Genomic DNA, 15,206 nt, shown 5'->3' on the forward strand with positions numbered 1-15,206 from the left:
GGCCTCCTCAGACAGCCATTTTGCTTTTTTGCATTTCTTTTCCATAGGGATTTTCTTGATCTCTGTCTCCTGTACAATGTCACGAACCTCTGTCCATAGTTCATCAGGCACTCTGTCTATCAGGTCTAGTCCCTTAAATCTATTTGTCACTTCCACTGTATACTCATAGGGGATTTGATCTAGGTCATACCAGAATGGTCTAGTGGTTTTCCCTACTTTCTTCAATTTAAGTCTGAATTTGGCAATAAGCAGTTCATGATCCGAGCCACAGTCTGCTCCCAATCTTGTTTTTGCTGACTGTATAGAGCTTCTCCATCTTTGGCTGCAAACTTTATTCTGTTCCAAATCTGGGCTGCACACAATCCCCCAAGCCTCATCCTAGGTTGAAAAAGGCTGAAGTCTGAAATTTATGACCTTGGCAGTAGTTTTTGTCAGAGCAAATGACAAGGAGGCATTTGCCATCTGAAAACGTTTGACTTTGAACAGTGTCCCGTAGGCATTAATGGCCATGACAAATAAAAAAATATTAAAAATTCAAGGAAATTCAGTTCTATATACAAGAGTTATGTTTCTGAAGTGGCTAGATATGAATCAGAGGCTGGTGAACTGAATGACACTTTTAATGTCTTGGGGACCTCACATTCATGAGGTGAATAATGAATTCCCAGGTGATGAAACCAGATCTCTATTTTTCTCAGAGGAGATGTTTAAAAGTCAAGTTTTGTCTGGGATTTTTCTCTCCTAAAAACGTTACAGTGATTGAGTGCAATTGAATGAAAGCAGATGTAAATATGTAAATATGTAATTTTTAAATAAAGGCCCCCTTAAAATTAAAAGAAGCTTTGCAAGCCCTACTGTCAGGCACATAGTAGATGTGCAGTAAAGCCTTGCTGAAGGAAAAAGCTGAAATCTTATCCTCCTTGTTGTTATGAATAATATCATTGTGAATCAACCCCAAATAACTTTTACACAGTTTTCTTGGGCCAGAGTGTGGTCCCTGATTCATCAGGAGCAATTTAATCAAGTGCACCCTCCTGAATCTGCTCTCTCTCCACCTCGGATTCCACCCACACCCCTCCGCCAAGGATCTTAACTCTAACTCTGACTACACTCATTATTAGCAAGTGAAAATGAAAAAAGTTCTCAAATCCCAGTCCTTTGTAATCATTGGTTAATCGTCAAGCCAAGCGTTTGATTCTGCTTTTCTATTTCTTCACTGACTAAGGAGGTCAAGGTATTTGAAGCGTGTCTATTAATATTTAACAAGAAAAGGCAGATTTGAAAAGAGATATCAGTTCTTCCAGAGGGGCTTCATCTTCTAAAATGAAACTAGGGCTGGCTTAATTTTTTCATTCTTTATTGGAAAGCTTGAAAAAATGCTAAGAAAAGATCAGAGATTGATGCTCTGAAATAACATTTTACCTACTAAGAAACTATTTGAAGACAAAGGAAAATCTGCTAGAACTGTTGAACTCTATGAACACCAACCCATGTCTGCTATTCACTCATATCACTTCAATATTCATATAGACTTATCATGTAGTTGATCATATAGATTGGAAATAGGGAGAGAGAAGGATCCCAGGACGATTTAGATGTATTGATCTTACTCTTCCCAGTTCGAAAATACAGCAACTGTTTTCTGCAAATTGTTTCATGACTAACTTGCTTACATTCCAATGGAAACGCCTACCACATAACAGATCACCTGCTGTGAGGAAGCCCTCAGTGGTTTACATGAGTGTGTGAGATTGGGAAGGGGACTGGTGTCAAGGGTAGCCTTGGGGGGGCAGAGGGAAGCAGGGACATCCCACCCAGCAGTAATGCAGTCCTGGGCCAGCTCTCTGAGGGTGGGTGCGTGTGGACGAAGAGCTATGGAGCGGCCGCCACAGCCCCATGAAGCTCTGGATTCTAGGCTCCCTTCTGAGTCTCAGTGACCTCATTTGTCCAGCCAGGTTAATGATAGAAATCCTGTCTGCAATTCACAAGATGTTATGTGAATCAAATTACATGTCTCTGTTGCTCTCTGGAAGTATAAGAGCATTATGATTATTATTACTACCACCACCATCATTGTCACATATATCAATTATCAAAACAAGAAGAGATTCACAGAGGACAGACTTGTAGTTGCCAAGGGGGAGGGGAGGTAGGGAAGGGAAGCATTGGGAGTTTGGGATTAGCAGATATAAACTGTCATGTACAGGATGGATAAACAACAAGGTCCTACTGTATAGCACAGGGAACTATATTCAGTATCCTGTGATAGACTATAATGGAAAAGAATATGAAAAAGCATATATATGTATAACTGAGTCACTTTACTGTATAGAAGAGATTAATGTAACATTGTAAATCAACTATACTTCAATAACTTTTAAGTGTATCAGTTATCTGCTTGCGGGTTGTGAGACTGCTAGATAAAATCCTGGTTTTATGGGTACAGAATGCCCCTCTCCTCTTCTGAGGCATAACTGGGAGCTAGGAAGGCATAACATCAAGAGCCAGTGGACCTTGTGTGTGGGGAGCCTACAGCGCACGCATTTGTGGTTATAGCCTCTCCATGCTCTGCATCCTGGAGCTTCCAGAGCAGTTTTGGCAGTGCCTTCAGGGCCCTGCATTAGGTGGGACACCTAGATATTTGCATCTCTTGGTGACCAGTTCTTTGCTGAAACTGGAGGCAGTCTTCTGGTGGGAGGCAGGTCATTGGAGGTGGGGTTATACTAGGTAGAAAGTTTTCTCCCTTCAGCAAAAAGGAGGTACCCTTTTAGACTACTAGGATTGTTCATCACTAACATTGTGAAGTGACGTCTACACTTTAATAATAAAATATAACGAGAACAACAGCATTCAAAACAGCAAGTTCCCATGCAGGCACTTAAGCTCCTTTTGGAGGGGTTAGTTCAATAGGGTTGTTGTTGTTTAGTCACTAAGTCATGTCCAACTCTTTTGCGACCCCATGGACTGTAGCCCACCAGGCTCCTCTGTCCATGGGAGTTCCCAGGTGAGAATACTAGAGTGGGTTGCCATTTCCTTCTCCAGAGGATCTTCCCAACCCAGGCATCGAACCCATATCTCCTGTATTGGCAGGCAAGTTCTCTACCGCTGAGCCAATAGGGTTAGTTCTTACCATTAACTGTAATAGGAAAACCTTTCAAAGATGATTTAGCATCACTTGTGTTTTTTGATCTACAATGTCCACTATCCATTTTATCTAAAATACCAATGGACAAAGAAACACTTAAGATGACCATTCTCCCAGTAGACAACTATGAGAAGAAAATAGTTTCTTCTGCCTGAACAATGAAACAGTGAAACCACATTTTAATTAGAGTTTGAGTTCATTCACTTTTCCTCACTTGGGATAAAAATAGATGAAACATTATGAGTCATGTAAAAGTACTAGAGAAGGCTGATTGGGTAAAATCTGATACTTAGCCTGAGTAAAACTCAAACCAATTTTAAATTTCTTTCATGTTCTCCACTTTCCTTTTTAGTATTCATTTAGAAGTTTTTAATGACAAAAGGAAATTGCCATCTTTTGAGAAACACAGAGAAGAGTCTTGACAGACACTCATTGTGCAAAGGTTTCATGTCATTTCCTCTATTTTTTTTTTTTTTGATGTTCCTACTCTCTAGTTCATTACAAGAATTTACAGCTTAAAGATCAAAAAGGAGAGGTTTTAGACAGTATTTTAAAATAGATTAAAAAAAAATTCTACAAAGCTATCATTTGGTGCTTCCAAAACTTATTTGCAACATCTTGGAAAGGAAATAAGTTTTAGAAGTCCTGGGAACCTATCACATTTAGTTTTTAATAGTCTCTTACTTGAAACTGTAACTTTAAATTCTGTAAGTGGCACCTATCTTCCTAGCAGCTGAATATGTGACTTAAATGGAAGTAAAACTGCTTGACTTATATTGTCCAGAAGTTTTAAAGAATGCTTCATTTGAGGGGAAAAAGGGATTTTTAAAGAACATTTACTTTTTAAATCAAGTTCCTTTCAAAGTAAATATGAAACCAGTTTAAAAAACTAGGAAATAAGAGCCACCAAATAACTTAAAAACTTCCTAAAGCAGAGAAATTTAACATCTAATTCCCCAAGAAGACATCATTCTGTAATAGAGGCATTGAGAAACCCTAGAAACAATTCTAGGAGAAGCTCTAGAAATAATTCAGCAAATTAATCACCATTACCTTCTTTAGATCTGGCCAGTCTCTTGGTAGAATGTGAGTGTGGATGTCAATCTTCATTGCCACAGGATCAGAGGAGATGCATGTAAAGAAAGAAGTTTTGATATGAAGAGGTCTTCATGAAAACCATGGAGTTAATTGATTACTTAGTCTCTTTACTTTAGTAAAGAGACTTTAGTCTCTTTACTCAGTATGCCTGCTTAACTGGTCTAGATCCACTGGAACTGCCTTCTTAAAGTCCACAGCTCTGTTTATTTGTCTACTTGGCTTTGGGTCAACAACTCTTTGGTAATCAGGACTCAGGGCAGAAAATTAAAAAAACAAACAAACAAAAGAACTACTAAACCCTGTGAGGTCAAACATGGCTGCTTTTGAGTACAGGAGGTCTAAAATTGACTAATCTTTGTTTTTAAATATTTTAATTTTTATTAAGATATACATATTTAGAAATCAAATATCAGAAGGCTTTTAAAGAAAACTAATAGATCCCTGACTCATCTGTTCTTATTCTTGGTTTCACTCCTTAGAAGAAACCAAGTAATGCTTTTGCCTTTTGTACCATAGTTATCTCCAGTTCTTTAAACCATACTTAGCAATTGGCTTGTTCATGATAATCTAGGATGTTGAAAAGTTGTGAAGGAAGTTTCATCTTTATTTTATTTTAATACTTGATTAGTCAATATTGATATATTTTTATTAACTAAAATCCATAGTTTACATTAGGGCCTAGTCCTTGAGTTGTGTATTATGTGGGTTTTTGTTTAGCTTTTTATATTTTATTGGAGTATAGCCAATATAATTTACTTTTAAATCATAGAAAGAACTTCTTACATTATATATGTAATTTCCTCCATTGCTTTTCTTTCATTTGGTTGTTTGTTTTTTTTTTAATTTATTTGGTCACACCTTGCAGCATGTGGGATATTAGTTCCCCAACCAGGGATCGAATCCACACCCTCTGCATTGGAAGACGGAGTCTTAACCACTGGGCCACCAGAGAAGTCCTCTTTCATTTATCCATTCATTCATTTAACAAATTTTTATTGAGAACTCCTGTGTCCTGAGGATAGAAGGCTGTATGAGAGTTAGAATGATACATACATTCTAACAAGTACCTACAAGTTATAGATACTTGTAGAGAGTGTAAGTGTTGGGAGAAATAGAGGGTTGTCGGAGCAGTTTGGAGAGGGCATCCACTTCTCTTTCCTTGATTTGAGTCTGCCAGTCAAAGAGATCAAGCTCAAGGAGAAGCAGAAATGCCAGTTTATGAAGGAGTAGAAAAGACCATATGTTCACTTTCAGAAAGAGAAGTCATACCTTTCAATGAGGATTGAAGAGATTATTAATATATTGTACTGGACATTTTCACTTTTTCATCTGAGGATGGGTTTGCAATTTTAAGTGACTTTAGAAATTTTTGTTAGCTAAAAATGAGTGGAAATGTCAAGGAGACTGCCTAGGTTTTCATCCAGAGGGAGGAGAAAGACTACCTTCACCAAGCAGTAGTTTTTCCCAAGCAGAAGGGAAAGTAAGAGATTTAAAATGTTGCATGTACAATACATCCAGTGAGTCCTGTCAGCGTACATGAAACAGAAGGAAAAAACAATGCATTTTTTTAAAAATTAGGTTATATATTTTTGGCTGCTCTGGGTCTTTGTTGCTGTACCCGAGCTTTCTCTGGTTGCGGCAGGGGCTACTCTTCATTGCAGTGAGGGCTAATCTTGGTTGCAGTGAGCAGGCTTCTCTTGTTGTGGAGCATGGGCTTTGGGCACTTGGGCTTAGTAGTTGTGGCACATGGGCTCCATGTCATGTGGGATCTTCACAGACCAGGGATCGAACCTATATCCCCTGCATTGCAAAGTGGATTCTTAACCACTGGGTCACCAAGGAAGTCCAGAAAAGAGCAATGCTTTTACTTCTGCTCATAAAGACAGGCAAACATTTTGGCTTAAAAGGGCAGGAGGTCACAGTGTCCTCATGAATTAAAGAAAGTACTCTTTCAGCTTCTACTATAACACTAAAGAAAGTGACAGCAAAAGGAAAATTATATAAGATCTCATCTCACATCTAAAAAATGAATTATGAATCAGATGGCATTACTTTGTGGAAGAAGGCAAGAAATCCTTAAATTATTCAGTAGTTGCATTGTATAAAAATAAAATATGGCTTAGACCAAGTCTGAGTAGTTGCTTTCTCCTGGCCCTAATCTTATGGCTATGAATCAGCTCAGATATTTACCAAGGTTCAGTTGCTGACTCTACTGGTTATTAGCCAGATATCACTGGGCAAAGTTACTTAGTCTGTCTGTAGATGCTTTTGAAATGTGGTGCTGAAGAAGACCCTTGAGAGCCATTGGACCACAAGGAGATCAAATCAGTCAATCCTAAAGGCAATCAACCCTGAATATACATGAGAAAGACTGATACTAAAACTGAAGCTCCAATACTTTGGCTACCTGATGCAAAGAGCTGACTCATTGGAAAAGACCCTGGTGCTGGCAAAGATTGAGGGCAGGAGGAGAAGGGGGTGAGAGAGAATGAGATGGTTGGATGGCGTCACCAACTCAATGGACATGAGTTTGAGTAAGCTCTGGGAGATAATGAAGGACAGGGAAGCCTGGTTTGCTGCAGCCCATGGGGTCACAAAGAGTTGGACATGACTTAGTGACTGAACAACAACAAAAATAGGGATGATAATAGAAGAACTGATTCGTAAAGTTGTGTTAAGCCTTAACTTGCATAATATAAAACTGTCAGCTATGAATTAGATGATGACATATAATCCAATTATTTCTTAATCCACCATATGCAGAATGACAGGAAGTCTGATGGTGGATTATAGAAGAACCCTGGGTTTATGTGATGCGGGACTGTGCGTTGGAAACACCCCCTCCGTGGTGGTCCTGATTGTATTTCTCCTTGGCCAGGCCTGTGATCCACTTGAAGTTAGGCAGCTCCGCTGGTAGATAGGACTTCTCCTGGAGGCTCCCATTCCAAATTAGAATTCTCTCTTCCTGTACCTGCTCTTCTTCTTTGTGTTTCCTCTCTCAGTGGATGACACTCTGTCCAAACCAGACTTCTCCCTCTTTGTCTCTCTCTCTCTCTTCCCCACAATCAATAAGGCTTCAAGTCTTTTTATTTTAACCTCATGGATCTCCCAACCCTCTTCCTCTCCAGTGTCACTCTCAGGCCCTCATCATTTCTCTCCAGGACTGTTTGATCATCCACTTTGACTCCAGTCTTGGCCCACTGTAATCCATCCCCAGGACTCTTGGCCAGTGTGATCTCTCTAAAATTCTATGTGATCTCATCTCCTTCCAGCTGAATGTTTTCCATGGTTTCTCACTCTAAGTTCAAGTGTGCATGGGAAGAAAGGCCCCATATCTACTTTTTACCTCTTTTGTGCCTGTGCTTTGCCACTGTGCTCTGTGCCCTAGGCTTAGGGAGCACTTTATGCCTCCCCATATGAAATGCATTTCCATTTTTGTCTCCACTTATGGCTTCTCTGACTGTCACTGAACATTCAGCTTTAAACATCACTCCTCTATGAAGCCGCTCCAGACTACTCCTATCTGCAAATGGTAAAGGAGGACTACCCACTCCTGGGAGACTTAGTTGGGGGAGTGAGTGAATAGAAATGACCCCAATAAAGCTGTGGATGATTTAAAGTTCATCTTCAAGAGTAACAGAATCCCTTTCTGCTATCTTTTACCCAGCCTCTTTCTTTTGGCACCCAGAGACGTCTTTACCTCTTTTTCTTCCTTATCAATATTTGCTATTTGAAAAGGAGCTGGCTTCAATCTTTTCCACTTGAGTTTGAATTTGTCTACATTGGAGAACTGTTGAATTAATAAATTTTTGAGAAAATATCATAGAGCCAGGGACCATGTTTGTCTTTTGTGTTACAACCTTGGTGAAAAGCAACTGAGTAGGTGATATGATGATTAATTTTATGTGTCAAATTGGCCACAGTGCCCAGATATTTGATTGAACACTTTTTTAGAAGTTTCTTTGAAGGTTTTGTGGGTTTTTTTTTTCAGATGGGATTAACATTTGAGTCAATAGTCTTGAGTAAAGCAGGGTACCCTCTATAATGAGGATAGGCCCTTCCAATAATTTGAAGGGTTTCCCTGGTGGCTCAGAGGATAAAGCGTCTTCCTGCAATGTGGGAGACCTGAGTTCAATTCTGGGTCGGGAAGATCCCCTGGAGAAGGAGATGGCAACCCATTCCAGTATTCTTGCCTGGAGAATCCCATGGACGGAGGAGCCTGGTAGGCTACAGTCCACAGGGTCGCAAAGAGTCGGACACAACTGAGTGACTTCACTTTCGCTTTCTTTCTAATATAAAAAGACTGACAGCCCTGGATGAGGAGGAAATTCCACCAGTAGATGGTCTTCATATTTGAACTGTGGCACCTACCCTTTATTGGCTCTCTAACCTATTAGCCTACTCTGTAGATTTTGGATTTGCTAGTCTCCACAATTACATGAAGTAATTCCTTAAAATAAATCTATATATATATACATACACACACATCTTATTGGTTCTGTTTCTTTGGAGAAACCTCAAAAAATATAGTGCTTTATAGGTGTCTCATTAAATACTTGATTAACTAATTCATCATTAATTAAATACACAGAAATAGGTAGATAAGATGTATTTTTCTGGAATATTACTATCTGAGCCTCATGTTATGAGTATGAACTGTTATGTGAAAAGTTTCAGCCTTTATTCAATAGCATGCAGCAACAGGTACCATTCCCAGTATTTCTGTGAATTCTCTGGTACTTTTTATTTTTGGAAAATTAAGGTGTTCAAGGGTAAAAGCAGAAGCCAACTCTTGGATTTTGAGCTTTTTCTTTACATTAAAGTATAGTTGATTTAAAATGTTGTGTTAATTTCTGCTGTACAGCAAAGTGATTCAGATATGCATATATATATATATTCTTTTTATAAAAATTCTTTTCCATTATGGTTTATCATAGGATATTGATTATGGTTCTCTGTGCTGTACAGTAGGACTTTGTTGTTTATCTATCCTATGTAGAAGCTTACATCTGCTAACCCCAACCTCCCACCCTGACCTTCCCCCAACGCTCTCCTCCTTGGCAACCACCAGTCCATTCTCTATGTATGTGATTTTGAGTTTTAAAAGCTTCAGCCTCAATGGTTGACTTTGAACCACAGACTTAGGAGGATCTGGGGTTGAGATCAGATTTTCACCCACCTGCCCCCAAAATAAAGGCCTCCTAGAGCAGGCAGAGAGGAATCAGAGGAGGAGAAGGGAGTGTGTTGGTACTGTGGGTCCCTGAGGAGATCATCCCTTTGCCCTGCCTCCCATGGCCAAGCCTTGGAGTGGGATGGGAGGAGAAATCTCAGATTGGTTGTGAGATCTTGATCTGGTAGGAGAGGGGATTCCCAGGCACTGCTTGGAAAGGCGGCAAGAAAATGTGGTAGAATGTTGTAGCTGAGCAGAGAAAGCATTATATAGGTAAGCAGAGTGCCCGAGGCTCAGTAAGGCAAGAGAGCTGCAGAATGAACCAAAGAGGAGGGTGGAAGTAGCTGATAGCAAGCCAGTTGTGAAGGGGCCTTGGGGGAGGGAGGTGATGAGTCAGCAGGAGCTTGTGTGTGCTGATGATGGAAGGAACATGTTTCAATATACATCAGCGTGAACAGTGACCCAAATGAGATACCACTGAAACTGAGTTCCCCTGCTGAGTTTATAATTAACCTCTCTATCCAAAACTTTACTCTCCCGCTTATCCTGTTCCTGTTTCCTTCAGGACTGAAAAGTATCAAATAAAAGGGGAGACTGAAATTTAGTAGGGCCCTTTGGGGCACTCCCAGTTACAAAAGCCCCTTTGTGTCCCCTGTTTCTTGTTTGTAGAAAAAGACTTCAGCTTCCTAAGCCTCCCCTGAGTTCCAAAGAGTCATTTGGATCACTGTTCATGCTAGTGTATATTGACACATGTTCCTTCCATCATCAGTGCACACAGGTGCCTGCTGATCACAAACACATAGAACCCAGATTGGTTGGAACCAGAAAGTGACTAAAACACTTTAGTGATTAAAACATCACCCTGTTACCTCACCACCAATCAGTCAGAAGAAAGCCAACCCTGATCCCTAATTTTGCTCTTAACAACTCCTCCCTGGGACTTCACTGGTGGTCGAGTGGTTAGGACTCCCATGTTTCCACTGCAGGGGGCACAGGTTTGGTCCCTGGTCGGGGAACTGAGATCCTGCATGCCACGCAGTGTGGCTGACAACAACAGATTCTTCCCTGAAAGCCATCAGGGAGTTCGGGTCTTTTGAGTATTAGCTGCCCATTTTCTTTGCTTGGTGCCCTGCAATAAACTCTGTACTTTCCTTTGCCCCAACCCAGTGTCAGTATATTGGCACTTCTGCCTGGCAGGTGAGCAGACCCAAGTTTGGTTTGGTAATACCTCTTCTGCCTGCCAATGCCTTGAGCTACAAAAGAGACTAAGGAGGGTCTGGGGTAATGGTTTAGAGCATGGGCTATAGCACAGAAGACACAAACTTTATTTCCTTGAACAGATCACTTAATTTTCTATGTACTCATCTCCCCATATTTAAATAGGAGAATAATAAAACCTACCTTGGTCGTTGTAAGATTAAAATGAGTTAAGACATGGAAAGTATATAAAACAATGCCTACAGACTTTCCTGGTGGTCCAGTTGTTAAGACACCACACGTTCAATGCAGGAGACACAGGTTTGATCCCTGACCAGGAAGATCCTACATGCCTTGGAGCAATTAAGCCTGTGCACTACAATTATTGAGTCTGTGCTCGAGAGCCCAGGAGTCACAACTACTGAGCCCATGCACCCTAGAGCCCGTGCTCGCAACAAGAGAAACCACTGCAATGAGAAGCCCATGCACCACAATGAAGAGTAGCCCCCCCTGCCACAACTAAAGAAAACCACACTCAGCAATGAAGACTGAGCACAGCCAAATAAATTAAATTTTTTATATACGTATATATATATAAGATCCCACTTGCTGCATGGCATGGCCAAAAATATTTTTAAAAAATAAAAATGCAAATCTCTTTTAAAAAATAAAATAATAAAATAAAACAAGCCTAGCATAGATAAGTGGTATATAAATGTTAGTTGTCATTTGTCATATTATTGTCATCACATAAGCCCTTCAGAATTTAGACAAAACCTCAAGGAAAATGTGTGGATAAGAGAAAACCTGAAATAACTGTGATTAAGTTTCTGCCATCTGATGGCATTAGGATTTGTATTAACAATTGAGAGAGATTATAAAAAAGTAGAGAAACTTACATTTTATATACATTTATATGATGACACACAAAATTTTTGCAAGTTCTTGGAATTCCAGGTGTGATGTGTGAAGGGAGGTTTTTGGGTACAAGATGGGGTTGATAATCCCTCGATTTATAGGCCATATTATCAATGGATGTGAGCTTCCCTGGTGGCTCAGCGGTAAAGAACCTGCCTGAAATGCAGGAGATGCAGCAGGAGACAGGGGTTTAATCCCTGGATCAGGAAGATCCCCTGGTGAAGGAAATGTCAACCCATTCCAGTGTTCTTGCCTGGGAAATCCCATGGACAGAGGAATCTGGTGGGCCACAGTGCATGGAGTCACAAAGAATCAGACAAAACTTAGTGACTGAGCACGTCAGCCACCTGAGGAGGCCTGGAGCAATGGAGATCAAAGTTTAGGAGGAAGTTTAGCTCAGGAGGACAGGAAGAAATAAAGGCCAGAGTACAGGTAGAGGCTTAGCTTTGAAGAGAGGGAATCCCTTCTTCTTAGGGTGAAGGGAGATAGGAAGGAATATGATGAGGCTGTGATATCCAAAGCCTCAGCCATCAAGGGCTGCTAATATACATGGTCTTTCTGAGGTGAGAATTGAGATCATCTACTGAGTCAGGGTTAGAAGTTTGAAAAGAAGAGAAAGGAACAGCTTTAAAATGGCATTTGAGTTGTTGCTAGGGGATAAACAGCAGTGTAGAGGCTACAGTGAAGTTGGACCTTCAGAATATGTAATAGAAAACCACCTGAAAACACAAAAAGGAATTTTTAGTCTGCAAGAAAATACAGCTATAAATGCACACAGTGAGGGGGGCTAGATAGATTGGGAGACTGGAATTGACATATACATAATACTATATATAAAATGGATAACTAATAAGAACTTACTGTATAGCACAGGGAACTCTTCTCAATATTCTGTAATGAACTATATGGGAAAAGGATCTAAAAAAGAGTGGGTATAGGTATAACTGATTCTCTTTGCTATGTAGCAGAAACTAACACAACATTCAAAATCAACTATGCATGAGTGCTTGCCAAGCCGCTTCAGTTGTTTCCAACTCTTTGGGACCCTAGGGACTGTAAGCCGCCAGATTCCTCTATCCGTGGGATTATCCAAGCAAGAATACAGAGGGGGTTGCTGTGCCCTTCTCCAGGGGATCTCCCTGACCCAGGGATTGAACCCACATCTCCTGTGGCTCCTGCATTAGCAGGCAGGTTCTTTACTGCTAGCACCACCTGGGAAGCCCATAAATCAACTATACTCTAATAAAAATCTTTTAAAATAATAAAAAAGATTTTTAAAAAGCATTAGAGGGAATTCCCTGGTGGTCCAGTGGTCAGGACTCTGAGCTTCTACTGCCAGGGTCTCAGATTCAGTTCCTAGTCTGAGAACTAAGATTCCACAAGCCGTGTGGCATTGCCAAAAAAAATAAAGGCATTAGATCAAATAAAGATACTCCTCAAGGTGAAAACATATAAATGCACAAAGTGGTTCTATGAGAGTAGCGAAATTCTGAATTGTTTTTTAAATTTCTGTATTGTCAAAATATTTCATAATGAAGTTATAATACTCTGATCATTGGAAAGGTTTATAAAAATATATTTTAAAGGAATTTATAATGTGGTCTCAAAAGTCACTGTAACTAGTGTCATCTTTTCGTGAATCACAGTGGTTTGTCTTGTCTAAGGAGTTTCATCATAGGTTATCTAATGTTTTCATCTCACTTTGATAACCTTGGCATGATGTAGCTTACCTGTTTCCTTAAACGATTGAGTCAGTAATCCCACAGTGCTGTATGTTCTACTCCAGTTGCCCCTTGAATTATTTTTTAAATCAACTGCAGAAACCAAAAATTAAGATTCAATCCAGGATCTCCTTTGATTACATTAGCTTTTGCCAGATCAGTGTAACTAGTAAGATTCTACATTCACAGAGAGCTATGTCTCACGGAAGTCAGGTTAAATGATTGGCTTGCTCTAAATTAGATTTATTGTCAACCTAAAATCTAGTGGTACATTTATATTTTATTCTTTTTTTTTCCCCACTGTGACTTTGAATCAGAGATCAGCTCTCCTCTCTCTCTTCATTCACAATTGCCATAATTGGTGCCTAATTCAGAAATGAGGCAGTAGGCATTTCCGTAATGGGAGAGTACGTGTTATTCACTCATAAAGACAATGCTACGGCTGTCAGTCATTGCACGCTTTCGCAGTGCTATGGAGGGGAGAAGCAGAAGTGAATGAATGTGAAATCCATCATCTGAAGTATATTTAAAAAAGAATAATTCCATTCTAGACTTACTCAGAGCTCTAATGATAGAAAATAATAACTTTTATCCCATAAGGTTGAAGATGGATTGAGAAAGACCAGAGATTCTCAATCTTAATTACCAAGTGGTAATCACTAGGGGAACTTTAAAAATATTGATCTACCTCCCTCCAACCCCTGCCCTGTCCCTGGCTGCCCTGTCCAGGGAGGCCTAGTTAAATTTGAATTTATAATATTTATAATATAAGTATTTCTCAAATATTACATGGGGCATACTTATACTAAAAAGTTCATTATTTATCTGAAATTCAAATTTAGCTATACACCCTGTCTTCTTACTTGCTAAATCTTTCATACAAACACCCTTCCTCCCAAATCCCCAAACAAGATTCATAAGTGAAAGGTCTGGTAGTTTAAAAAGTTCCTCAGGTGATTCTAATGTGCACCAAGATTCAGAAACAGTGGGTTAATAAACCTTAAAAGGTTTAAGCTGTAAAACTCTGGAAGCTGACCATTGGCAGAAGGCAAACTAAAATAGGAAAGAGCAAGATGAGAAATGATTGTTAAGACAGCTCAGTAGAATCCATCACGACTTCTTTGAAGTCTTCTATTTTGTTGTCCTATATTCTATATTTGTTATAATTTATTGAGGAGAACATTCATGCTACACCTACAGTCCCTTCTGGATTACTATACCCTTGACTGATGCTGAGTAGGGAATTCTAGGTGTTTATGTAGGTTTGTGTAGCCATGCTCTGTGTCACTGATCATTTCCACCCCCTCCAAACTGTGTCCTCTGGGAACAGGGCTGGCTGAACCTGGAGGAGACACATGGCCCAAGACAATCAGTTTATGGTCTGGACAGTGGCCTATAAGGTATTGTGGTAAAAGAGTTCTGCCCAGTAGATTGATGGTGATTCAATTGGACCAGACAGATTCTCTCTATGTTTTATTTCTGTATACAGAGTGCCAGATAATGGATGGAAGCAGAATCAAACGGGATAGGTTAGGTCAGTGGTGCTCAGACTTCAGTGAGCATTAGAATAATTTATAGAGCTAATTGGGCTAGCTTCTGCTGCAGTAATGAACAAGCCCCAGATCTCCATGGTTGAAGGAAACAGAGGTTTATTTCTTGTTTGGGCCACGTGTTTGTTGTAGGTTGTCTAGGTGCTCGGTTTCCAATGTCAATATCAGCTTCCTCACTCTGAGACTTAGCCTGATGGAGCAGCCACTGTCTGGGACATCCTGGCTGTGATCACAGCAGAGGACACAGGGAGTGCATGGTGAAGCACACCCTGACTCTTAAAATTACCCCTGGAGGTGACATGTGTCACTTCTACTCAATTGCACCGGCCAAAGAAAATCATATGGCCCCACATAACTTCTAGTGGAGCAGGTAAACACAATCTTATTTTCTTAGAAGGAAGAGAACT

The 15,206-nt window shown here is 40.0% G+C and overlaps 1 protein-coding gene and 1 long non-coding RNA gene across 3 annotated transcripts in view; one reads left to right on the forward strand and one right to left on the reverse strand.

Annotated features, from left to right (window-relative positions):
• Window positions 1-4,255, reverse strand: part of ACMSD (aminocarboxymuconate semialdehyde decarboxylase) — a 63,741-nt gene extending 59,486 nt beyond the window's left edge. The window contains exon 1 of the mRNA XM_081579252.1: window positions 4,199-4,255. Coding sequence (XP_081435378.1) covers window positions 4,199-4,255 — 57 coding nt within the window. The remainder of the gene's footprint in view (window positions 1-4,198) is intronic.
• LOC145541789 (uncharacterized) overlaps window positions 1-15,206 on the forward strand; it is a 113,802-nt gene that overhangs the window by 65,602 nt on the left and 32,994 nt on the right. The gene's annotated exons all lie outside the window — the stretch shown is intronic.

The sequence above is a fragment of the Giraffa tippelskirchi genome, chromosome 3 (genome assembly GCF_054371585.1).
Source record: "Giraffa tippelskirchi isolate mGirTip1 chromosome 3, T2T-mGirTip1v1.2.pri, whole genome shotgun sequence".
In the NCBI taxonomy this organism is placed as follows: domain Eukaryota; kingdom Metazoa; phylum Chordata; class Mammalia; order Artiodactyla; family Giraffidae; genus Giraffa; species Giraffa tippelskirchi.